Source organism: Aplosporella prunicola (genome assembly GCF_010093885.1).
Source record: "Aplosporella prunicola CBS 121167 unplaced genomic scaffold K452scaffold_12, whole genome shotgun sequence".
NCBI classification, from domain to species: domain Eukaryota; kingdom Fungi; phylum Ascomycota; class Dothideomycetes; order Botryosphaeriales; family Aplosporellaceae; genus Aplosporella; species Aplosporella prunicola.
This window is the reverse complement of record NW_022983540.1, coordinates 426,045-449,208: the sequence shown is the minus strand read 5'-3', so window position 1 is coordinate 449,208 and position 23,164 is coordinate 426,045. Positions and strand designations below refer to the sequence as shown.

The 23,164-nt window shown below is 53.5% G+C and overlaps 9 protein-coding genes across 9 annotated transcripts; 4 read left to right on the top strand and 5 right to left on the bottom strand.

Moving 5' to 3' along the window:
• Nucleotides 1-89: 89 nt before the first annotated feature.
• On the bottom strand, nucleotides 90-3,652 carry K452DRAFT_227232 (uncharacterized protein; the record flags this gene model as incomplete). Its single annotated transcript, XM_033536886.1, has 2 exons — nucleotides 90-1,385; nucleotides 1,436-3,652. The coding sequence occupies 2 exons, from the start codon at nucleotides 3,650-3,652 to the stop codon at nucleotides 90-92; spliced, it is 3,513 nt and encodes a 1,170-aa protein (XP_033397793.1).
• A 768-nt stretch (nucleotides 3,653-4,420) lies between these two features.
• K452DRAFT_351061 (uncharacterized protein) lies at nucleotides 4,421-6,400 on the bottom strand. Its single transcript, XM_033545693.1, has 4 exons — nucleotides 6,336-6,400; nucleotides 6,133-6,284; nucleotides 4,698-6,072; nucleotides 4,421-4,644 (listed from the first exon to the last, which is right to left on the bottom strand). Exons 1-4 carry the CDS (start codon nucleotides 6,336-6,338, stop codon nucleotides 4,585-4,587), a joined length of 1,590 nt encoding a protein of 529 aa, XP_033397792.1. The 5' UTR covers nucleotides 6,339-6,400; the 3' UTR covers nucleotides 4,421-4,584.
• A 104-nt stretch (nucleotides 6,401-6,504) lies between these two features.
• K452DRAFT_287282 (uncharacterized protein) lies at nucleotides 6,505-8,449 on the top strand. Its single transcript, XM_033540445.1, has one exon. It carries the CDS (start codon nucleotides 6,559-6,561, stop codon nucleotides 8,236-8,238), a length of 1,680 nt encoding a protein of 559 aa, XP_033397791.1. The 5' UTR covers nucleotides 6,505-6,558; the 3' UTR covers nucleotides 8,239-8,449.
• Nucleotides 8,450-10,728: 2,279 nt separating this feature from the next.
• Nucleotides 10,729-13,042, top strand: K452DRAFT_249873 (uncharacterized protein). The gene is made up of 3 exons (XM_033538155.1): nucleotides 10,729-11,332; nucleotides 11,385-11,970; nucleotides 12,053-13,042. The coding sequence occupies exons 1-3, from the start codon at nucleotides 10,947-10,949 to the stop codon at nucleotides 12,794-12,796; spliced, it is 1,716 nt and encodes a 571-aa protein (XP_033397790.1). The 5' UTR covers nucleotides 10,729-10,946; the 3' UTR covers nucleotides 12,797-13,042.
• A 442-nt stretch (nucleotides 13,043-13,484) lies between these two features.
• K452DRAFT_358540 (uncharacterized protein) lies at nucleotides 13,485-14,782 on the bottom strand (the record flags this gene model as incomplete). The annotated part of the gene is made up of 1 exon (XM_033546204.1): nucleotides 13,485-14,782. One exon carries the CDS (start codon nucleotides 14,780-14,782, stop codon nucleotides 13,511-13,513), a length of 1,272 nt encoding a protein of 423 aa, XP_033397789.1. The 3' UTR covers nucleotides 13,485-13,510.
• A 764-nt stretch (nucleotides 14,783-15,546) lies between these two features.
• K452DRAFT_326606 (uncharacterized protein) lies at nucleotides 15,547-19,027 on the bottom strand (the record flags this gene model as incomplete). Its single annotated transcript, XM_033544858.1, has 3 exons — nucleotides 15,547-18,612; nucleotides 18,662-18,781; nucleotides 18,845-19,027. 3 exons carry the CDS (start codon nucleotides 19,025-19,027, stop codon nucleotides 15,547-15,549), a joined length of 3,369 nt encoding a protein of 1,122 aa, XP_033397788.1.
• Nucleotides 19,028-19,475: 448 nt separating this feature from the next.
• Nucleotides 19,476-21,127, bottom strand: K452DRAFT_287279 (uncharacterized protein). The gene is made up of 4 exons (XM_033540444.1): nucleotides 21,011-21,127; nucleotides 20,566-20,917; nucleotides 20,144-20,510; nucleotides 19,476-20,086 (listed from the first exon to the last, which is right to left on the bottom strand). Exons 2-4 carry the CDS (start codon nucleotides 20,901-20,903, stop codon nucleotides 19,643-19,645), a joined length of 1,149 nt encoding a protein of 382 aa, XP_033397787.1. The 5' UTR covers nucleotides 20,904-20,917; nucleotides 21,011-21,127; the 3' UTR covers nucleotides 19,476-19,642.
• A 473-nt stretch (nucleotides 21,128-21,600) lies between these two features.
• On the top strand, nucleotides 21,601-22,456 carry K452DRAFT_26103 (uncharacterized protein). The gene has a single exon (XM_033538561.1). It carries the CDS (start codon nucleotides 21,744-21,746, stop codon nucleotides 22,341-22,343), a length of 600 nt encoding a protein of 199 aa, XP_033397786.1. The 5' UTR covers nucleotides 21,601-21,743; the 3' UTR covers nucleotides 22,344-22,456.
• K452DRAFT_249868 (uncharacterized protein) lies at nucleotides 22,193-23,014 on the top strand (the record flags this gene model as incomplete). The annotated part of the gene is made up of 3 exons (XM_033538154.1): nucleotides 22,193-22,615; nucleotides 22,678-22,785; nucleotides 22,846-23,014. Coding segments are annotated over exons 1-3 (342 nt in total), but the record flags the coding sequence as incomplete, so codon positions are not given.
• Between the last annotated feature and the right edge of the window lie 150 nt (nucleotides 23,015-23,164).

The window sequence follows — 23,164 nt, the reverse complement described above, 5'->3', positions numbered from 1 at the left end:
CAGACGCGGGCCACCATCAATGCCGTCATTGCCATCATACAAACGAAAGAGTAACCAACCAAAGAAAAAAAAACCCCCCGAAGCGCCGCTCATTTCACCTCTCCTTCGTAGAACGGCCTGAAGCCCGCCTCCTTATGGAATCCACACTCCTGCACCGCCTCGTAGCAGGCCATCAGTAACTTCGGGAACCGCGTCGTCCAGTACCTGAGATAGCCATCTGGCAACGGGCCGACCTTGGCCTGCACATCGGGCGGCATGTCGTAGTAGTGGTTCTTTTTGTTGCGTAGCGCGCGGAGGAGGTCAAGCATGCGGTCACCTTGGTACTTGCGCTGCTTGCCCAGCGTGTCGATGAATTTTCTGTCCAACTTTGCTAAAAAGTCTGGGAATTTTATCGGATGAGTGCCCCTGGCGCTACAAATAACTTCGACGTTGTGCGATTCCAGTCTGAGCAGCTCCTTGGAGGGCGGGTCGCGCGGCTCAAATTCGAAGCGGTCCGAGACCTGGCACAGGAAGGTGAGGCGCTTTTCAGCATTCCAAAAGAAAGGATGTTGCATGACTTGCGCAGCTGTGGGACGGTCGACAGGGTTGTTTGACAGCATGCGCGAAATAAGGTGCATGGGTTCTTCTGCGTCGTCACCCAGATATTCGAGCTTGCTAAAGTTGTACTTGTTCTTCTTGATGTTGAGTTCGCGCATTTGCATCCATCCTTCTTCGTCGTCAAAGGGATGCGAGCCGTTGGTCAGGACGTAGAAGAATACACAGCCCAGGGAGAAGATATCCACAGAGCGCTTGACGCCTTGGCTGACAGCGTCGTTGGACTGAGAAGAGTCACGGGTATGACCAGTGGAGCTCCCACGCCCTTCGATCTCTTTTGGCTGGAGGATGAGCTCGGGAGCTTTCCATCCCACAGTGCCAGCATTGGTTGTTGTACCGACCAATGTGCTAACGCCGTCAGGTAATGTTTTGCAAAGACCAAAATCAGAGATGACGAAACGAGGGCCCCCAGTTTGGTTCTTCTTCGGGTAGGCAATGAGAATGTTTTGTGGTTTGATATCTCGATGGATGATCCTCAGGCCATGAAGATGGTTCAAACCAGCCGCCAGTTGATAGAGTGCCCGAGGAACGTCCTTGTTTATCTCGCCGACGAGTCGGCTCTGTTTATCTGTCCAGTCCTCGTAGTCGCTTCTAATGCTGCTCTCGGAGTACAGGTCCCAAAGACTGGCTTGGCAAAGCTCCACGGCGATGTAAAGGAAGTCTTTGTCGTTTTGCCTACAGAAGTAACGGATGACGTTGGGATGATCATCGCTCTGCGTTAGGAGGTTGACTTCTTGGTCAGCGAGCTCGTAGTACTCATGAAGCATCCGTTTAACGGCAACATCACGTCCCTAGTAGGCGTTAGTTGGGGCACACGAAGCCATCTACACATTTGACCTACCTCGAATTTTCCTTCGAAGACGAAAGTACCACCACTTCCACTGCCAAGGACGCGATTTGTTATGGTGAGGTTGTGGAGTTGCTTGGCAGCTGACAAGGATGAGGCATCTTGGTCCTCTATGCTCTCAGGCTTAGGAGCTTGTTCCTCGCCGAATTTCTTGACATCTTCCACGACTCTAATACCGCCATCTTCCTCCTCCTCAGACGACTTCTTCTTCCCCTTACGCTTCCTACCCCCACGCACGCCACGGTGTGCTTTCTTCTTTTTCGGCGCCTCCGCATTCTCGCCATCCTCACCCGGTCCAGGTGAGACCGGTCTCTCGGAACCATTATCCGGAAGAAGTTTGGATTCGCTGTCAGTGGGAGATGGCGGTGTTTCGTCTCCAGGGACGGAAATTTCTTCCTCGGCGACCTTGAAGCGTACTTCCTTGCGCTGCTCATCTGTTGCCTCCTCAGGTTCCTCGGTTGGCGACTGGGCCTCAGAAATTTCAATCTGTGGGACTCTAGGAGACAGATCAGGAACAGCGGTGTTTGCTTTCAACGTAGAGAGTGGATCGTGTAAAGTTTTCTTCCAGTCAACGACAGCACCGAGGTACAGAAAAGCAATTGCAACAACCAAAGTCCAAAAGAACAGACCCCAGGTTGGCTTTTGAGGAGTTGGAAGTGGCGTGGGAGCGGATCTGGTAGAGATGACAGGCTGCATGTCACCAGCAGGTTTGTTAACAGAAGAAACTTCTTCTGTCCCTCCAATAGTCGCGAGATGTGATGGGGTTGCTCGATTATCGTCCGACAACGAATGGACACCAACAAGGAAGGGCTTGATGGATGGATGATTTACACCCCAGTTGATGGCGAGCTGATTCCAATCCACTGAGTAGCATTGTGCCCTCGTCGCGCCATCGGTGACCGCAGGATAGCTGCTCTCAGACATCGCGTACCAGCTGCCGTTCTCGGTGCAGTTAACGAAGACATCCTGCTCGACGTCCTGAACAATAGCCGGCCCAGGAGGCTGCGGAAGTAGCACAAGTGCCGTATCTCGGGAGTTGGAGTTCGCATGGAACGGCCTGACCACATCGAAAACCCGCACGACGGGCGAGTCAAACTTTCCTCTGTACACTCGCCGCTCTATGTCTCGGGTATGATCCAGGGCAAAGACATGACCGTTGAACTTGCTGTAAATGTACTTGTTGTCCATGGTCGACGAATACTGGCTGTGTAAGTCTCGGTCCCGATTGTTGGCCGCCCATTCGAAATATCTTATTGTGCAAATCGGAGCACCTGTGTCCCTGTTGGCGATGCCGACCGTGTATTCCGTACGGCCCAGCGCCAGCGTGCCGGTAGGCTTGCAGGCGTCATCATCAACACCCTCGAATCCTTTGAGACGGCAACTGCCTTCGCCTTCGTAACTGCTGGCGCCTCCGGAATTGAATTGTTTGAGGATTCGGCCAGTAGTGGCATCGACGGTGTACATGGTAATCCTCTTTTCGGCCGTGTAGACGACTGGGGGATCTTCACTAGCGTAAGGCGAAAGTTCTTCGGCGAGCTGCTTGACGGTGAGACCGAGCTTCTGGATGCCAATGTTCGGAGCGGGTGTCGCTATGTATAGACTCCCGTCCTGATTTGGCTCGACTATCCATTCGAAGCCCTCGTCCAGAATTTGGTCACTGGGTCCTCCAGTGGAGTTTCTTCGATGGTAGACCATGTCCACCATAGGACGGTCGGCGTACAGAGTCCATCGCTCCTCGCCAGTGTTTCTGTCTCTAGCATGCATCATCCCATCGACAGTCGCCAAAAGGACAAAGTCCACGACTTCCCAATCCTGCAAGGACCGCGCACGTTCTCGGGAGGAGATGGCACCAGAGGGACCGGCAGCGGACCTGGCAGGAGGTGCTCGAACAGCAAACTCGGAGCCTGCTGGAGCGAGAGTCGCAATGGCGCGCTCGTTCTTGGAGATGAAAGGGGTTTCTGTGTTGTGTCGGACATCCTTGACGGAGTGCTCAGAGAGGGTGTTTAGATGGTCCTCGGACCAGTGCGAGTTGCGGGTCGAGGTGTCGAGGAGCGTCTCTTCGCGCGGAGAGTTCCGGCGAACATTGGATTGATGGCCATGGTACTGCTGCTGAGTGGAGGCCACGAGCGGGAAGACGAGGAGAAGGGCGATCAGGGTCGAGCTAAAAGCAGCCGACTGCCCTCGTCTGCCGGGAGGGCGACGGCGCGGCATGAAGAAAGCGGTTTAATGGGAGTATCGCTGCGCCCGAAACAGGCCTCTTGGAGGACAGGCGTGAGGCATCAGAGGGTTGGAAGGATGGGTCGTGGTGAAGAGAATGCAGTGGAAGCAAAAAGCTGGCCTGGGGCCGGACTGGGCTGGGGCGTGAGACGAGGTGGTGTGCGCGGGCGCAGGCGCAGGCGCAGGCGCAGGCGCGAGCGGGCGGGCGGGACGGGGAAGGGCAGACAGGGGTGCAGGGTGCAACGCCGCCCTCGCAGGCCTCAGCCTGACGATCAAGCCTGCGCAACTTCACACACGGATTGCGCGTCGCCCATGCAAGGACCACGCCCTCAAATCAGCCCATCCCCCGCAGGCGATCATTTCGCAATCCATTCGTTCATTAACTCCCGGTACCGTCGGAGGGGGAGATGACGCCCCTCACCGGCAAGAGAGATCTGCCGTCTAGCGAGATGGGGGAGCATACAAGCAGCCTAGAAAGAAGCCCGAGTCCTGGACATGAGTGAAGGGGTCTTAGGGTGCACGCATAGGTAATACACATATGCGTACAAGCACCATCGTCTCGTTAGGTAGGTAGGTAAGGTAGGCAATGAATCTCGCTTGACAGTGACGTGACGGACCTCATTGTCATTCAGACATACCCATCCCTACGGTGAGTGACAGTGGTGATGTCAAGTCGCTCCAAATTTAAATATAGGAGCATGTAGGTATGCTTACGGTACCTCTAAAACGTTTCCTATAGGTCACTCCGTAGGTGGATCTACAGGTCGCATTCATAATTGGGATGTGTTGCTCACGAGGGGCGTGTATATTATAACAATATCTACCCCTCCGACCGTTGCACGCTTCTATCGTAACCAGTCGAGTTCGTTCATCCTGCTCCTACGCGCCACCGCCCTCTGCTCCATCCTCAGAACCAACTACCCCCCTTACATGCGCGTCCTCTGCCTGGGGGCGCTGCGAATGATGTTGTCGACTCTCAGCAACAACTGCGAACCGTTAGTCTATGTGCACATTGCGCCGGGGACCCATGTTTGCTTACCTCTGCGGCCTCGCTTGCCGATGACACAACAGCCCTCTTCAGCTTGTAGCTTTCAACCACACCCAGCTCCCTCATGTCGACAATACCACCGCCCGGCGTCAGTAGGTCAAGTCCCGAGCTGGTCATGCCGTTGTAAACAGCTTTCCTTAGCCTGCTAACGAGATCGCTCGAGTCGAAACCGGCGTTGTCCGCGAGTATGGTAGGAAGCTGACGCAAAGCCTTGGCGAAAGAGTCGACGGCAATGGCCTTCTTGCCCGCAACGTTGTGCGCAGCCTGGTCAACGGCCTTGGCCATAACCATCTCCGCGCAACCACCACCAAGCGTCGTCCTAGGCTCCTTGACGGTCTGAGAGAGAACGGCAAGAGCATCGTGCAGCGAACGCTCAGCCTCGTCGAGAAGCTGCTCGGTAGCACCGCGAAGGACGATAGTGCAAGCCTTTCCTGCCGCGACCCCAGAAAACCTAATTAGGGTGTCTTCGCCAATGATGACTTCCTCGATGAGGTCGCAGTGGCCGAGCTTGACCTGCTCAGGGTGATCAAAGGTGGAGGTGATCTCACCGCCAGTAACCAGGGCCAGTCTCTCCACGCCGTCGAAGTCGGCATGCTCGATCGAGCAGATACCCGAGTCGGCGAAGAGCTGCTCAGGCCAGTTGTAGATGAGCTGCCTGTTGACGAAGCAGTTGATGCCGTGGGACTTAATGCGATCCACCTTCTGCTTCATCTTTTCCCTCTCCGCCTTCTCCAGCTCCGCGAGCTTGCTGGTGCCGTCAACCTTTACTCTCGCACCGAAGATCTTGACCTTGTCCGTGTCCATAGCCGTATTTGCCACCAAGATCTTGGCGTTCTCAATGCGCTTCGGCTGGTTGACGCCGAACTTCTTGTCCAGAATGAAGCCCTCATCCAAGTACGAGTCCTTGAGCTTGCCGCCCGCCTTCTTGATGATCTGGATGTGTGTAAGGTCGGAGGAGCCGCCCAGCCTCAGAACGGCATCGACAGCCAACTCTGCGAACTGCTCGCGGTCCTGGCTGAGCACCTTGGAGCTCAGAGTGGTCTTCGCGATCGCAATCAGGTCTTTCCGGAAGGCAGCAATGTCTTTGCTGTTGTCCACCGCGACCTTCTCCAAGGCCTCGAGTGCAGCTTTGCTCGCTATCCTGTAACCTTCAATGATCGTCTGGGGATGAATCTTCTGGTTGACAAGCTGCTCGGCCTCCCGCAGCAGCTCCGCCGCCAGCACTGTGACGGAAGTGGTTCCATCGCCAACCTCGTCATCCTGGACTTTCGATATGTTGACAAGGACCTTAGCGGCGGCATTGTCAAGGGCGATGGACTTGAGGATAGTAGCACCGTCATTCGTGACCATGATCTCGCCGGTGGAACTAGATAGAGCCCCACGTTAGCCGACTGTCGCCCCTTAGCTATGCCATCCCGCTACACACGCTGATTGTAATATCTTGTCCATTCCCTTGGGTCCCAGCGTGCTCTTTACCAAGTCACCAACTGCGATGGCGCCAACAAAGGCGGAGAGACGGGCATTTTCACCCCTCTCCTCCTGCACGTCCTCGGCGAAGATCTGGGTCGGGTTTTGGGCCTGGGCTGTGTTAGTGCAGGAAACAAATGCCGGTTTTGGTGTTGGACATACCATGGCGAGAGATCTGAATGGACGGAGGTATTGGGATTAAGGAGGGGTCTTTACACTGCCGCGGACGCGTTGTGCCTGGGGGAGACGTGAAAATCATAGGGCCCGGGGTTTCCGCGGTTAAACCCGCCTTCGACAGCTCTCCAGCTCGCTCACCTGGGTAGAGTTGCGACGGAGCCTCGTTCTCTCGCGCCACGCTGTCCTCCATCCACAGTCGCCCACTGCCATGTCTAAGAGGGCCGCCGCATCACTTGGGGATGCCCTCCCTGAGGATTCCCCTGCTTCGAAACGCGCGCGCGTCGAAGATGCTGACGAAGACGCTCAAGACTTACCTTTCCGCAACGGAAATGCCAATGGCGGCCTCATGCCCTCGCGGCCGGAAGATGAAGTGAAAGTAGATGTCGCGGATGCGGCAGGCGAAAGGCTTGCTGAGCTCCAGGAGGCCGGTGTATTACTAGACGACGAGGAAGCCGACAAACCTGCCATAGATGCCCCGAAGCGCCAGGAAGGGCCCGCAGAAGGCTATACCGATCTCTACCTGGACACAATCGAACGCAAGGTCCTGGACTTCGACTTCGAGAAGCTCTGTTCGGTCACTCTCTCCAACATCAATGTTTACGCCTGTTTGGTGTGCGGCAAGTACTACCAAGGTCGCGGGCCTAAATCGCAAGCATACTTCCATGCGCTGGAAGAGGGACACCATGTCTATATCAACTTGGAGACGAAGAAAGTATACGTTCTTCCAGAGGGCTATGAAGTAAAAAGCAAGTCTCTCGAGGATATCAAGTTCGTGGTAGACCCTAAATTGTCCAAAGAGGAGGTGACGAAGCTGGACAGAGAACAAAGGCAAGCGTGGGATCTCGTCGGCCGCAAGTACATCCCGGGCTTCGTGGGCATGAACAACATCAAAGCCAACGACTACTTCAATGTTGTCACGCATGCATTGGCTCATGTAACGCCACTTCGTAACTTCTTCATGCTCGAAGACCTTTCCTCCCGCCCACAGTTGGCCCAACGATTCAGCACTCTGGTCCGCAAAATTTGGAATCCTCGTGCATTCAAGGCACATGTCTCTCCGCACGAACTGCTCCAGGAGATTGCACTTCGCTCTTCGAAACGCTTTACCTTGACGGAGCAATCTGATCCAGTGGACTTCCTCTCCTGGTTTCTCAACAACTTGCATCTTTCACTTGGAGGCAGTAAAACAAAACCTGGCTCTAGCATAATCCAACGTGTCTTCCAAGGTACTTTGAAAATAGAGTCCCAGCTCATCACCGCTCGCGCCGACGCTGGCGACCGCCTCCGCTTCGAGGACGCAGACGTTCAGACGGAAAAGTCACACTTCCTCATCCTGACTCTCGACCTGCCGCCCGCACCCCTGTTTCAAGACGAACTAGACAAGAACATCATCCCCCAGGTTCCCCTCACTAGGGTATTGAGCAAGTACGATGGAGTTTCGGCACAAGAACGCCTGAACTATCGCCGACGTTATCGCCTCCTACACCCTCTACCGCCTTACCTTCTATTTCACATCAAGCGTTTCTCAAAGAACAAATTTGTATCTGAGCGCAACCCGACCATTGTCACGTTTCCTGTGCGTTCCCTCGACATGAGTCCTTATGTTGAGCCCAACCCGGCTGTGCATCCTCCAGGTGAGCCGATCTGGTACGATTTGGTCGCAAACATCACGCACGAAGCGATCAGGAGTAGGGATGACAGCGTGGAGGGTGAGGCGGAGGGGAAGGTTTGGCGTGTTCAGCTGAGAGACAAGTCCAGGGAGGACTGGCTGGAAGTGCAGGATCTGTTCGTTGAGAAGGCGCGGGCGGAAACGCTCTTTACGAAAGAGAGTTATGTTCAGGTCTGGGAAAGAAGAAGAGAGCCGAAGAAAGGAAAGGCCAAGGCATAAGTGCAGAAGAGCGGTTTATGGAGTATCTGCGATACCTAACCTGGAGCAGATCTCGAAAGCTCTCCAAGCTGATTTATTTCAATGTACAACATGGAAAGGGTGTACTGGTGCGTCCGCAAAATACATATATGATCAACCATCGACGGTAGGCCCTATCACATACCAGTTTCTGGCATGGCTATTCCCTTCGCCTTGGAAGCCTATACACGCACTCTCGGCGTTGTTCGCCTATTCTTTTGCCGGCAAACTGAAACGAGGGGTGCCAAAGTCGAAAATTCGGACACATGGGACTTGCAAATAGTCTTCACATCATGCCCCTTCCGGCAGACGATGCCGCGCTAACGTCTAACATCGAACATCTAAGTAATTTGGATTTTTGCGTAACCTGGCTTTTCATCACAATTGGGCGCCGCCGTTCTACCATGGGGTCACGGTGAAACGGACTTGGACAACCGCTGAACAGTCGATCCTCTTTAATTTGCGCTCTCCCGGCACCTTTAAAGCCTCTGGGGAAACGCTAGCATCAACATTGGACGTCTGAACCGACATTGTGCAACCTCTTACCGCATATTGGCCTGGCTCAGGAAAGTCGGCAGGACGACGGTCGAGCTAATGGCTAGGGCTAGAGCATATTGCTTCTCGTTTCTTCGGCTTCCGTACAAAACACGTGGACGCTAAAATCAATAACTGCGACCGTCCGAACAGTCGAATCATGCAACTTTGGGTCTTGGTCGTCATTATAAAGAAGACAAGCACTGGTTTCCGAGTCTCCACCCGCTCAACTCACGGCATCATGACGTAACGGCTGCTGTGAGGCCGTTGGGAGACCCCAGTTTCAAGCACTTTTTCGGTGTAAGCATGGAGCGCTAAAAACAACTTCGAACGTAGGATCTACCTACCCCTCATGGCGGCTTAACATCTTCTTGTTCGAACCCCCACATATAACCCGCACTGGGAAGCGGTGTACAAGTTTCGTATTGGTAATCAGCATGCGCTGTCGTTAGGCCTGGATGGGCACCATCAAAATGGGTTCAACCTTTGTTATTGCGCTTGGTGGCGAAAGTAGCAGCCTGCCAGCATCTACAATTAATGTGGGGCTTATCCGGCCAGGAATAATATTTTTGAAGATTAACGTCCAACCTCTACTCTAGGCTCTGAAATGGTACCGATTACGCAGAAGACAGTAAGGCTATGCAAAAGCTTGCTTTCCACACTAAGGCTCCATGGAATACGAGTAGAGTACTCGTAGAGTACAGGTCTCTCCGACTTAAGCCGTACCGCGCTAAAAACAACATTGAACGTCGGATCACTTGCCAGATGTCAGTGGCAGGGCCCAAAGTAACATTAGCCCCCTCGCCGGTCAAAGCACAAGGCGCTAGAAATAACATTGGACGTCTCGTCTGATCCTGAACGTGGCGCGTGCCCTGGTCCTGTGGGCGAGGTGCCTTCCTGATTGCGGATGGAAAGAAGCTTTACGGTACGTGTACGCAGACCCACTGCTGTCAAAAGTCGGGAAAGGCATTTACTTGCCTAGCTGCGGTACGTGGCAGAAGAGCTAACAACAACTTCGAACGTAGGAAGAAAGTGGATCGCAGATTGACCTGTCGCAGTTCAGGTTTCTCCCCGCGTGGAGTGTACCGTTGGTGGCTGCCTGTAAGCCAGGGTCAGCCCAACCAACCCTCGGCTCAAATCATTCGCTGCAACCTGTTACATATGGCAAGCCCCTCTCACCATTTGACTTTTGGGGGATAGTCAATAAAGGGCACTGCAAGGACATGGCATGCCAGAAGTGCCCTGCCGTGCCTTTTCTTGGCTAGAACCCGAAACACTAGATACAACGTCGAACATCTGATCCCTTGTATCCCTCATGGTATAAAGCCTTATGATATCTAGTGCTCAGTGATAGCGTCCCGTAGCAAGCGGGAAGGCTACGGCTGTCTTCAGGGAGTGTGGAATGACGATTACCCGAGACATAAAAGATCTGCGCAGCCGTCATCATCCAACTAACCCCGCATCTCCATGCTCATCCGCAAGTCATGAAAGTCGGAAATCCGCTGCATTTAGGCAGGTCGTCGGCTTCCTGCTGTCAAAGTGGAAAAGCACCCCGAAAAGCTCGACTGACCCTCGCCCGCTTTCTTGTCGAAATATTCAAATATTCCTGACTATTATTTTCTTTTTCTTTGAGTGCAATGTAGTTACCCACAGGAGTTTGGGCAGAACGGACGAGAATGCTTGATGGCAGTTGCCGTCTATTGCGAAAAGCAACGCTTACTTTGCACAAAGAGTTCGCAAGCTACTCTCTCGTCGGCCATGACTTGGTCGATCGGGCCGTCGCCTTGTCGACCGATGCATGGATGATGGACGCGAGATGTAGCTTCTTATCTTGCGTGCTCGCTACCACCTTCCAACCACCACGCCGAAAATCCCAGCAGGTAGCTATCTGTGCAACAACACCATGGCTTTGCACGGCAATGCGGCCTGACTGACCGGCATTATTAGCTACGCGGCTTCCGACTAATATGTAGCACAAACTACCTCCTCTTCCTCTTTCTTCATCTATTGACCGAACGCGGCCACATACGTCCTACAATCTGAACTTTGGCATTGCTCAGCTCTGGGCATCCTAGCCCCGCTTTTGGGCTCCCCCCTGCTAATATTCCGCCCTTGTTTGACGGTCCTCTTCAACCCTTCAAGTTTCCTCTATAGCCATGCCATCGAAGAGCCTCGCACGCTTTGGCACAGGGCTCTTTGCGAGCTTCTTGTTGTTCCAGTTCGTCCTAGCCATCCCTTTGGCATCCAACTCAACGGATGGGAAGCTCGGCGCCGTGGCTTCTGAAAACTCAATTTGCAGCAAAATTGGAACCGACCTTCTTAAACGTGGTGGCAATGCGGCAGATGCGATGGTAGGAACAGTTTTTTGTGTGGGCACAGTCGCCATGTACCACTCCGGTATTGCAGGAGGCGGGTTCTTGGTTGTCAGAAGCCCGAACGGCACCTATGAGTTCATCAATTTTCGCGAGACGGCTCCGGCGGCGGCCTTCGAGGAAATGTATCGCAACAACGAAGATGCATCCATCTATGGGGGTTTGGCTAGGTAAGGAGACTACACTGCTTGAATTTAAAACCGGCTGACTTTGATTCCCCAGTGGCGTTCCAGGGGAGCTGCGCGGCCTCGAGTACCTCCATAGAAATTACGGGTCCAAAAACTTGTCCTGGAAAGATGTTGTCTTGCCTTCTGTTGCACTGGCACGCAACGGATTCCGTGTTAACGAAGACCTTGTAAAGTATATGAATTCTGCGACTGCGGGTGAAAGCGACTTCTTAGTGGAAGATCCTACTTGGGCCATCGACTTTGCCCCTCACGGCCGCCGCGTTCAGCTCAACGAAACAATCACCCGTAAAAGATATGCTGATACGCTGGAGACCATCGCAAGTGATGGGGCTGATGCTTTCTATACCGGTCCCATTGCAGAAGCTACCATTCAGGCTTTGCAGGCCGCCAATGGTACCATGACGCTGGAAGACCTCCAAAACTACACGGCCTTAACCCAAGAGCCACTCAGTATCAACTACAGAGGCTTTAAACTGACGACTGGTCGTGCACCATGTAGCGGGGGTGTTGCGCTGAGTGCGTTAAAGATTGTTGAGGGCTACAATGATTTTGGTGACTCAAAGAATGTTAATTTGACGACTCATCGGCTAGATGAGGCTATCAAGTTTGTTTACGGCGAGGTAAGCACATACCCAAGGCCTTGCAAGATTCTGTTCAGAGTGTTGAATCATCTGCGTCTTGAGTTTGTCTAATTTGTACCAGCGTACCCAGCTGGGTGACTCTGCTACCGATGAGAACATGGATCAGTACCAAGAGGAAATGCTCAGCGATTCCTTTGCTTCCTCTAAGCGCAACAACATTTCCGATTCCCATACTCATGACGCTTCTTTCTACGACCCAAGAGGTGCTGAGATCCTTGATACACCCGGTACTTCCCATGTTGTTGCGGCCGACGAGTCTGGCTTGGCCATTACCCTGACGACAACCGTCAATCTGCTCTTCGGTTCACGTCTCATGGTTCCCGAGACAGGCGTAATCATGAACAACGAAATGAATGATTTCTCCATTCCGGGATCTAGTGACGCTTTTGGATTTATACCGACCCCGGCAAACTACATCAAACCCGGCAAGCGTCCACTCTCGTCCATCAGTCCTGTCCTTGTGGAGTGGCCCAATGGCACCTTTTACATTGCAGTGGGCTCTGCCGGTGGCTCTCGTATCATCACCGCGACCATCCAGAACCTTCACTACATGCTGGACCTAGGATTGACGGCACCCCAGGCCTTAGCCCAGCCCAGGCTACACGACCAGCTGTACCCCACCTACGTAAGCTTCGAGTATGCTTATAACAACGAGACGGTCCATTTCATGCAGTCACTTGGCCATAACGTAACTTGGGCCGCTCCTGGGCAGAGTACGGCCCAGGCTCTGAGGAGACTGACTAATGGCACGTTCGAGGCGGCCAGTGAGCCTCGACAAGTGAATTCCGGTGGATATGTGGTGTAACTACTTTTGGGCTGATTGATGTTTCAGCATATTTGCGATTGGCATCATGTTCGAATCTTTGTTCGACCTTGGAAGGAAAATGTGAGATTGACCAAAGATCTATCTAACTGCATGAGGATGCTGGCTTTATATGTTGAGAAGACAGCGTTTGTAACAGAGCAAAGCGAATAGATATTTGTAGACTTATAGAAGCGCAGCAAACAATCTTTAAACATGTTGAACCCTCAAATTGATATTAGTTGAAGCCGAGTTCAGAACCTCCTGAGTTGAAACCCGCACCAAAGCGAAATTGCAAATCATGCTAGGACAAATACAAAGCTAACCTTGGCTGAGGCGCGAAAAGGAAAAGGTGTCGCTCGGCCTTTTTGAGTTTTTTGGTGGAGCGAACTGATGAATAACGTCACTGTCTGAGTTTGGTGATATTTATCAATATGCGGATATTGGTGGTGCTCGTGGAATTTGGAGCTTGTCATACCTACACGCAAACAATAGGTTTAACATCGTAGATATGGATTTGTCTCCATAAAAAAGGTTATATATGCATGCGCATATGAAAACGTCCCTAACGTTGGATTTGTTCCTTGCAGCTTTTACAGTGAAGCAGAATTCGTTCTCGATTATCCTAGAATATAATTTAGTTATACAATTAATATTTGTGCTCCATTCCATACTAAAGCATGATTTTTGTCCCAAGAACTAAACGAAAACGGACCTTTACTCCTCCCCTCTCCCTCCCGCAATTCCTCCGACTAATCCCCCGAGTCCTTTACCAACACCACCAAGTGTTGATCCCAACCCTCCGATGACATCTCCTTTTCCCAACTTTCCGACGCCATCTCCAAGACCACCAGTAATTCCTCCAACGGCATCTCCAACGCCCTTTCCTACCCCTCCAACAACACCTCCAACAGGCCCACCTACTGTTCCCCCCAGCCCACCGACAGCCCCCTCGACCGTATCACCGAGCCCTCTCCCCGCGCCACTCACCGTCCCGCCTACCCCCTCCGTGAGCCCCCCAGCAGTTGCACTGATGTCGGCATTGCCAATGCCCTCCGTCGTGTTAGTGACGCTTTTTCCCAAACCCTTTGTCGTAGAGCTCAGCGTCTTGTTCAACCCGGACGTTGTCCCCTTCACTGTTTTGCCAGCTCCAGTGGTGATCTGGCCAACAGGCTTGCCCACGCCTTGAGGCAGTCGGTCAGCTGCCTTACCAACGGTACCGGTGGCGCCAGATACGACAGCATTAGTACCCCCGAGCGCGGCTCCGGTGGTGCTATTGACTGCTGAGGTCGCGGTGTTGACGGCACCATTCACAGTTCCGGTCGCTAGGTTACTAGCTTTGCCGATAGCAGTGGTAGGCTGGCGCCGCTCAATCTTGACCGGCTTCTTTTTAGCCTGAGGTGTGACGGCCGTGCTGCTCGGAGTGGTGGTTGGTGCAGCACTTGAACCCGTAGTAGTGGGTGTTTTTTTCACCGGGGTGGCCGTTTTGGGCTTTGGTGTCGCGGTTGATGTAGTTTTAGAGGCAAGTTTTGGCGCCTGTGTGGAAGTAGCCTTGCCAGGCGTGTTGGGAGTTGTAGAGGGCTTGGCCGTAGTGGCCTTGGCTGCGGAAACAGGCGGTGGCTTTGACGCAGGGCTGATCTTAGTTGGGTTTGTAGCCGAGGCTGAAGTAGGAGATTTGGATGCTGTTGTCTTAGCCGCTGCCGGGGGAATGGGTTTCTTGGAGCCTATCGGCGTATGACCGCTAGAAATCTTTTTCGGGGCAGCATTGGCCGTTGTCTTCGTGGCACCAGCGTCCTTCGAGAAAGTGACAGTCTTAGCTGTAGCTGGCGAGACTGGCTTCTTGGTGCCAGTCGAGACCTTGGCCCCTTTGGAAGGTGTGTTTGTCGATGGTTTCGGAGTATTGGAGGTTTTTCCCGCTCCGGCGGCTACCTTGGCCACACCTGCTTGCAGCGCCTCATTCTGACTCTTCAACTGGTCGAGCGTAGACATAATGGGAGAGAAGCTTGCGAGTGGCTGGTGGATAGCGGTGAAAAGTGGATGGAGAAAGATGATCAATACTCCTAGTTATAGGAGTCTGGCATACGTCATCTTTCAATTGACAGGGATGGTGGGGTACGTTGACGGGCATCATATAATTTATTTTTTTACAAACCTGGCAGGAGCCATGACTATCGGCTCAACTTGCTCGGAGCGCGGGGCGAAAAGGCAGTATAAGCCGATGTACCTGATGCTATCTACTACCCTTCTCTACTCTACACATAGGTAGAGCAAGAGTACGAAAAGAAAGCTGATACCCTGATGACGTAGAAGGCTCTCTTAGGACGATCTGGGGCCCCGCAAAGAGCAATGGCCAGCTTTCAGCCCTACCGGCCATCGCACATTCAATATGAAAGCAAGAGGGGTATCATGCATTTGTCTCGTCGAAGTACAAAGTGGTAAGGAGCAAGGAGCAAGGAGCGAAGAGCAAAACAAAAACCTAATTCACCAGTTGCGTCATCGTGCCCGAGCACCCATGCTTATTAGGTAGAGCCAGACCTCGCCGAATCGGGCATACCAAAGAGTTCGCCATTGTTTAAACGCCAGTTCCATGCATCTGCATCTTCGTTTCCCTCGTAACCCTTCATGAATTCCGTCGTGAATCGTAAATGAACCGGATCGCTCGCCGGCATAGCCGTAGCCATCAGCAACCGTATGGAAAAGGGGATTTTTCTTCGCGTAAAAAGACATATTCGGCAAGAACGCATCTAGCGCACTTAATACTGCAGGTTGCTTCCACCAGCGGCAATTTCGTTGCTGTAAACCACGGTGCGATCACGGGCAGGGAAAGGTGAAATCCCAGCAGACCCGTTTCTAGTTCGTATGAAGCCACTAGATGGAGAAGTTGGAGAAGGGGCAAATGCACCAGGAGGAGCTCCAATGTTGCGGTTGCTTCTGCGCCGACCAAGACCTGGAGAGGCATTTTGAGCAGCAGAGCTTACGTTCTGCGACGAAGCCGAGTGTGAAGAACTTGTGGATAAACCACTGACAGACTGTACGTTGGTTGCATCAAACTGGCCTCGTGCAGCTCCTCCAGCGACACCGCTGTTTTGAGTAGGGCCTTGCCTGCTTCTTCCGGCGGCGAAAGGATTAGTCCCGGCTCCGAGAGCCTGTTGTCTGCTACTAATGAGTTCACGAGCCCGGCTCAGACGCTCCTCCTCAGTCAATCGCGAACGAGCCGAACCGACAGGACTGACACTAGGGCCTACTACTGGCGACGGTTGCATTACAGGTACACTGTTGCCTCTAAGAGTGCGTGTAGAGGCTTGGCTTGACAACCGGTTGTGGGAAGGCTGAGGACGTAGGTTTACTCGTGACGATTGCTGCCTTATGTGCTGAACAGGGGTAACATCTCTCATATTAGCTTGCGACGGTTGCTGACGGAGTCCACGCTGAGAATTACGAGGTCTCAGTGTGGCGGTGGAAGATTGGTCTCTAAGACGCTGTGTGGACGGCCGCGGCCGGGGGTTGGCTGGAATGAAGGGATTCCATGGGTTGCGAGTTTGTTGTGCCTGGAAACGCGCTGCGAAATTCAGACCCGGCGACATCGGTACTTGATATCCAGTACTGAATGCACCAGAATTGCGTCTTCCTGCAGCCGATGGTGGTCGAGAGCTGACCCTACTCCCGGGACGATCTACAACGTCTGAAGCGGGCGCTCGGTTCTGCTGAGAGGTTCCATGCTCCATATGGGCCGTAGAAGTTATTGTGCTAGAAATTGCTCCATTACCATTGGGGCTAGTAGGCGCTCTACGAGGTCCAACATTGGTTCCCTCGGCACTGGGATTGGATGATTGAGCTGCCGAACTGGATGTCCTTCCAGAGCGTGGAGACATGCTGGAGGCTCCGCTGGCAGGACTTTGATCAAGGGGGGTACGAAGTCTAGCTGGGGCATTTGCTGGAGGCGAGAAAGGAGGTAAAGGTCCGTTAGATAACGGGGAAAAAGCAGGTGCGAGCATGCCGGAGTGTCGGTTCCTGTTCGCTGTTCTAGGACGGGAAATGGGAGTGGTCCCACGCAATTGATCCAACGGATTAAGAATATCACCTCGCTGAAGATTAAGATCGCGTATGTCAGCCATGTGTTGCGCAAAAGCCCAGCTAATTCGAGGGTCATATTCTTGTCGATGAATGCGGGGGCGACGGCGAGCTCCTGGGGCCATAGTGTCATCCGAATTTTCGTCAGTATCTGGGTCAACTGTGCTATTCGTAAATTGAGTGTTGCGAGTCGGCGGACGCCCGTTATTCGCAGGAGCAACATCCCTCAAACGCAAGCGTGAACCACGAGGCCTTATAGTTGGGCTGCGCATACTACTGTCTCCGTCTCGGTCGATATCGGAATCATCGTCGTCGGCCTCTCCATCTTCGTAATTGGCGCTTGAAACCGCGGATAGCACAGAACTGCGCCGACGTAGGCCCCGGGAGCCATCGGGAAGTCTGGAGTTGCCCACACGGGACGGCGGTCGGATCGCCGCGTTCGGTCTATCTGCAGTAGGAGTCAGAGAACCACCAATTCGGGATCTTTCAATGGAATTCGTAGTCGGCTCCCACCCAACGGTCGTGCTTCCCCCATCACTGTCATCATCATCATCCTCATCCATTTCATCATCTGGAGCGTCGTGTCCCAGCGGAGACCATCCTTCTTGATAAAGTAAAGCTTGAGTGTCCTCTTCGAAATCCTGGTCTACAGAAGAAGACCCAAAATCCTGGTCAACAGAAGAAGCTTCCTCGGTCGTTTCAGAGGGCGCGACGCGACGTCTGTTGGTCGACCTGGCCTGCAGCAGTGTACGATACGGTGGCCGTCTTCTTCCGGCTGGGATAGGTCCCTCTTCGTCGTCGTTTTCATCGTCATCGTCGTGTTGTGATGAGGCGGTTGAAGGGGACTCAGTTCCTACCACACGTCGCCTACGCGCGCGGAAGTTACTCGGCGGCGTAGGAGTCTGGCTTTGAATGGACTGAGTGGATTGAGAAGCTGTTTCAAGTTCATCGTCATCAATGAAATCATTCATGGACGAATCCCCGTCATCTTCGTCCTCATTTTCCTCCTCCAGTATGTCCATCTCAGTATCCTCGGTGTGTACGTTAGACACGATGCTGGCGCTGTATGATCGACGCCTGCTGCCGGCAGCACTGTGGGCAGCCGGGCGTACGATTCTAAATGCGGGTTGTTCTCGAGCTATTGCATCATTGTGGAGCCATCTCCTTACAGTATACTCTTGCTCGTAGTCCTCACTTTGGTCTTGCCAATCTTCTGTGCCGTGATCATAGCCGTCCAAATCAAGAATGGCTTCAGGGTCCTCAAGGTCAATGTCGGCATCCAGATCTTCGCTTAGAGTGTCATGTTCGGACGTCTCGTCCATGTCGCTGAAGCCGTTGAAACTGTTTCCCCATGCCAAATCACCGCTGTCATCGAATTGCAATCCGCACTGCGCGCACTCGCCGTCTTCAAGCTCCCATGAACATATGGGGCAGCGGTCAACGCCGTCTTCTTCGTCACGAATGACTCGCAGTTTGGGGTCGAGCCATCTGCTGAAGCAACCTCTGAACAGCCCGCCTGTGCGGATATCATCGTTGTTCTTATCCAGCTGCACAGCATCTGCCTCTTCTTGCTGCCACTTTTTATGTTGTTCAAGCGTTTCCCCAGGTGGAAGGAGTTCGGCGCGGTTGATAAAGACAGAGGCCATTTCTCGAACGAGGTACGCGGGTGCCGGAGGCTGGACGACTGTAGCTCTGCAATCCGGACATGTCTTTCTTGACCTGTTGTTGACAAACCAAGTGCAAAGACACTGTAAAGCACGTTAGCCACGAAGCCACGGGAAAGAATTGAGAACTTACACTGTAGCAGTACGTATGACCGCATGATATGACGTAAGGTTCGTAGAGAAGCCTGTCGCATATTTTGCAAGTAACAAGCGACCGAAGGCTGTCCAAGTCGGATCTGAAGGTCTTCAGTAGCTAAGTTGTAGAGTCAGCTAAGGCTCGAGGCACGTATCTGAAGGACGACAGCGCTAATAGTACCTCTTCATTTTTGTCTGGCTTGGGCGTATCGTCGAGCTTCTTTGGCTGCTTGGACCGCAGGCTGTCTTTACTGCCAGTACGCGTAGCGCGTTCGGTGTCAAGAAGCTTGGCTGCCGGTCGCGAGGCAGCCGCGCCGTGTTGGTTCTTGGTGGCAGAGGCGGCGACAGGCTTGTGAGGCGTCATGTCCGAGGAGGAGCGTCTAGAGGAAGAGGCGGGTGAAGACGTGGCCGAAGAGGTCTCGGTCGGAGGCTTCTGGCGCGAAGTGCGCGAAGCGGAGGAATGGACGTTTGGATCCATGCAGACGTGTCATAAGGCCGCGCGACGGAGCAGACGCAGGAAAAATGGCAGGGACGTCGGTCGCTGGTGCCAGTGCAGCAGCAACACGGCGGCGGAGAAGGCAAAGTGGGATGGTTGGGCTGGCAGTTGTCTGTTGTCAAGTATGTTAAGGCGGGCGTGGAGCTGGCGAGACAAGCTGCAGCTGCTGACTCTGCTAGCGCGCCCGTGCTCTACCGAACCGTGCACGCCCCGCGCAGAAGCCGCAACCTGCACCTTTCACTTTCATCCAAAACGCTGATATACCGAACTCCTCTCCATTCATCGCCCCGTGGCTTCACGGTTTATCTACTAGCGAGTCTGACACGCCCAAGGCAATGTCGGCGCCCTCCTGCTCATAAGCCCAAGCGACACTGTCCTCCGCGACCAATCACGACACCCTGTCCCCCGTTTCCGGTCAGAATCAAGCACCAAAGGATTTGTGACTCGTAAAATCGTTACAAGTGCCAGCACTGGCTCGACTGCCTATTCGTGCCTGGCTCGCTTTGACTTGGCGTCTTCATCGACACCGACCTTTACGTCGGGAAAATTCACCTGCTCGATGTATCCCATCTGCACCTCCTCGTCTGGGACCATCTCGCGGTTCATGTGCTCCAGGAAGGCCTGCTGTTCCGCTAGGAACTCCTTGAACCTCCTGGTGTCGAATTTCTTTCCAACGCGACGCTTCTCCCGAATCTCCCTTAGCCTGGCACGGACACGCTCCTCCATCATCACCAGGCGGTATTCGGCGAACTCCTGGTAGAGCACGGAAAGATCTGAAATCGGCCGTACGGTCGTCAGGACTGTGTCGTCGCGGGCGAAAGGCGAGCGGGGACGGAACGATGTGACAGCCGTGATACGCTCCTGAGCGCCCAAAGCCCGAAGGGCTTGATGCGTGATGTATCGACCCTGCAAAATCGCAGCACAACCCTGAACCAAGTATGAGCATATTACAGCTTCGCTGTCACAGACTGCCAAGCAACTTACCATCGTCGGTCCGCGGACCTTGAGCACATCGCCGTTGCTTGTACGCAAGGCTGTCTCCCCGCCAACCATATTGGTACAGTCGCTTAGCATCAAAACGCATACAAAAGGATAACTGTCGGTGTGCCATCCAACAACAGGCTTGTCATCCTCCCAAGGACAACCCGCGATGCCCTCGTCGTCTGCAAAGAATCGCTTCTGTTTATTGATGACACTGAGCTCTTCCTTTGTCTGCTGCTCAGACTTGACTGAGAAGTTGACGTGGGCCACCTCAGTGTCCATGACAGGCACAAGGTCAACGCCGGCGACCTTTGAGATAACAGCAAGGGTGTCCGGATGGTTCCATGCGTCGTAAGTAAAAGGAGCGTACCTTGAAGCTCTGTTAGCTTAAACAGCTTGGTACCATGCAAGACTCCATGCCTTACTTTGGGGCGTAGCCTCTGAGTTGGCAGGCCGCGATAGTGCTGCTATACTTGCAGTTCTCCATGACTTCTGGCTTGAAAATCTCGCGTCTCATCTCGTGGACTGCCTCCTCAGAGAAGAGCTGGAATGGTTGCGAGACAGCGATTGGAGACACCCCTCTGTTCTTGGAGTAGCCAATGTCTTCCATGGACATAGTCTCGGGTGGCTTTTTAAAAGCAAGGTGTTTGGAGGGGCAAAATTCAGCATCGACTATCCTCTCTTCAGGTGCCGCATTCTGGATAATGGGCTTGAAGGTAGGTCGTGGAACTGTTGAAACGAGTTGAGTAGCAACGGCTGCCATTGTGGTATTTGTGGCTGTAGCATTGTAGGTCAGCCTCGTCTAATCCGCCGCTAAAGCTACGCAAAGTAATTTGATGGTGTGACCATGAGAGGAAGAGGACAGCTTACAAGATGTCGGAGCAAGCAAAAGCAAAAAGAGCTAAGCTTATGGGTAGTTGCAAAGGGCACTTCTCGAGAGAGGTATTGCCTGTGGGACTAAGTTTAATATTTCGAAGAGATGAAGATGTTGCTCACAAATAGCAGATGGGAGATATGCCTTTATATCTCTCAACCGCGTCGATAGTGCGGCGCCGCGTACTGACGGAAAAGTATCATTAGATCCGTGTGAAGCTGTCTATCAGACGTCGATTGGCACCGTCTGCCACTACAGCCAGTTGCGCTTCATCATGATCCACCGTCGAGACTCTTCCACACCGCACCGGATTGCCATGAGTGGGTGACTACTATCTTTGGCCACGCACGACGTCGAGCAGTCTCCGCATATTCGCCGTCCCGACGCAATGCTGCTACGCCCTCTCCGCATATGCTTTATCTGACGCCAGCTTATCGCGCACATCGGTCCGTACCAAGGCGGTTATCGGGCGCCTTGGACTACAACGTCCATGGTGCGGTTTTCCTGTTCGTGCTTTTCGCACCTTGTCCCAAGCACTTGGTACCCCGGACGATCCCCCTGGGAGGGAAACGATTTCTCTTCCAGGAAGGCCAGAGTCGCCGCTTCGCTGCAGCATCGTTGGCGCTAGCGAGGCCGGCCTCAATCAAGCATTGCAAATCGACATCCTGGTAGGGACATCGCGGCCACTTAGTCAAGGAAACACTGCAGCCCCCCCGCGAACCCCATGAAATGGGACTGGCCATGCGCCTGGCAGCGTTCTGGCACATTAGATGCAATATTGTGGCTTTAGTGGGAAACAATGATGATGTGGACGTGGGTACCAAAAGTGGAGGGCATCAATGGTGTGAAGGGCTAGAAGACCGTGGCGGCATCGAGGACCATCAAAGGAGGAAGAGGCATGAAGGCACGCGTTGGCCGTATGGAAATGTTATCCAAATCGGGAACGCGCGGATCGACAGAAGCCATCGCCTCCCTGAAAACGGCACCACAAAGCCACAGCGGCACTTGAGATGCTTGTTCGGTGCTGAGAGTTTGAAGACGTCAAAATACTCGTCCTCTGTGCCTTGTGCAGCTCATCTCCAAATACGTGCCGATCATCCCGTCCCGTCTCTCCCGCCTCGAACGACCCTGCTTCATGCACCGTTGCCCAACGGATGCGGCAACGGCTGGGCTGCTACGTACCAACGGTATGATCAAGGACCGTGCCGTAAGTCTGTCTCCCTAGCTAGGCCCAGCCACGCGGGCGCGTCCACCTACACGTACTCTACATGCCCTTGGACCCCATTGCTTGGCTCGCTATGCGGATCTCGCCCGATCTGGGCCTCCTAATGCTGCATGGACAGTCTGCGAACAGCCTATTTCTGGGGAAGGATCTGGTGGGTGAGAGACGGAATCCGCCCATTCGCACGGCTAGAGGCGGGTCCTTATCGATAACACCGCATCTTGTGCATCTCCAACCGCGCGACTGGACGATCGACTTTCCTGCGCCCATCTCTCGTTCCCCGACCTACCCAGCTCCACCACGTGCCTGTCTAGATGACCGCCGAACAGCCTGATCAGAAGCAATGGGCGGACACTGCCGCCGGCAAGAAGTTTGCTAGGTGAGGCGCCCATACAGCTCCGCACCACGGCTCCTGTCCGGTCCTGCTGACTGCCGCCACAGCAAGCAGTATAGCGAGTACTTTGATCCTTGTCAAGAGGCCGCCGCTCGAAGCCTGAGATGTCTTCATCGCAACGGTGGAGATAGGGACATGTGTTCCGACTATTTCCAGTATATACACTCTCACTCGCTGCGATTTCTTGCGCTTGTCGCTGACAGCTAGTACCGCAGGGCTTACCGGGACTGCAAGAAAGAGTGGGTGCGTAAAGATAGAATACTGCCTCCCCATGCTTCTCCATGCGCACCCACTACAGACTTAACTGACTGTTTGGATTTACACAGACGGAGGCACGAAAGGAAGCGAAGCGGAAGGAAGGCAAATCGTTTTGGTGAATTGGACCGAGTTGGACTGTACCATACTGTATCAGAAGGGCTAGGCGTTTGGATATTGGAAAATGCAGTCAATAACAATGAGGGCCGTCTGACAGGCTTTCCGCTCGGACAGGATCCGTCACCCTGCTCCTCTGAGAAATACCTATATCATGCGGCG

Bases quoted from the DNA above. Each gene is read 5' to 3' on its own strand.
- K452DRAFT_249873 (XM_033538155.1), top strand. From the start codon at position 10,947: ATGCCATCGAAGAGCCTCGCACGCTTTGGCACAGGGCTCTTTGCGAGC. The intron at 11,333-11,384 runs GTAAGGAGACTA...TTGATTCCCCAG, and splicing joins ATCTATGGGGGTTTGGCTAG to TGGCGTTCCAGGGGAGCTGC. The intron at 11,971-12,052 runs GTAAGCACATAC...AATTTGTACCAG, and splicing joins TCAAGTTTGTTTACGGCGAG to CGTACCCAGCTGGGTGACTC.
- K452DRAFT_26103 (XM_033538561.1), top strand. From the start codon at position 21,744: ATGGGACTGGCCATGCGCCTGGCAGCGTTCTGGCACATTAGATGCAAT.
- K452DRAFT_287279 (XM_033540444.1), bottom strand. From the start codon at position 20,903: ATGGCAGCCGTTGCTACTCAACTCGTTTCAACAGTTCCACGACCTACC. The intron at 20,511-20,565 runs GTAAGGCATGGA...CAGAGCTTCAAG, and splicing joins CTCAGAGGCTACGCCCCAAA to GTACGCTCCTTTTACTTACG. The intron at 20,087-20,143 runs GTAAGTTGCTTG...TACTTGGTTCAG, and splicing joins AGGTCCGCGGACCGACGATG to GGTTGTGCTGCGATTTTGCA.
- K452DRAFT_287282 (XM_033540445.1), top strand. From the start codon at position 6,559: ATGTCTAAGAGGGCCGCCGCATCACTTGGGGATGCCCTCCCTGAGGAT.
- K452DRAFT_351061 (XM_033545693.1), bottom strand. The intron at 6,073-6,132 runs GTGTGTAGCGGG...GGCTCTATCTAG, and splicing joins GACAAGATATTACAATCAGC to TTCCACCGGCGAGATCATGG. The intron at 4,645-4,697 runs GTAAGCAAACAT...AACGGTTCGCAG, and splicing joins CGGCAAGCGAGGCCGCAGAG to TTGTTGCTGAGAGTCGACAA.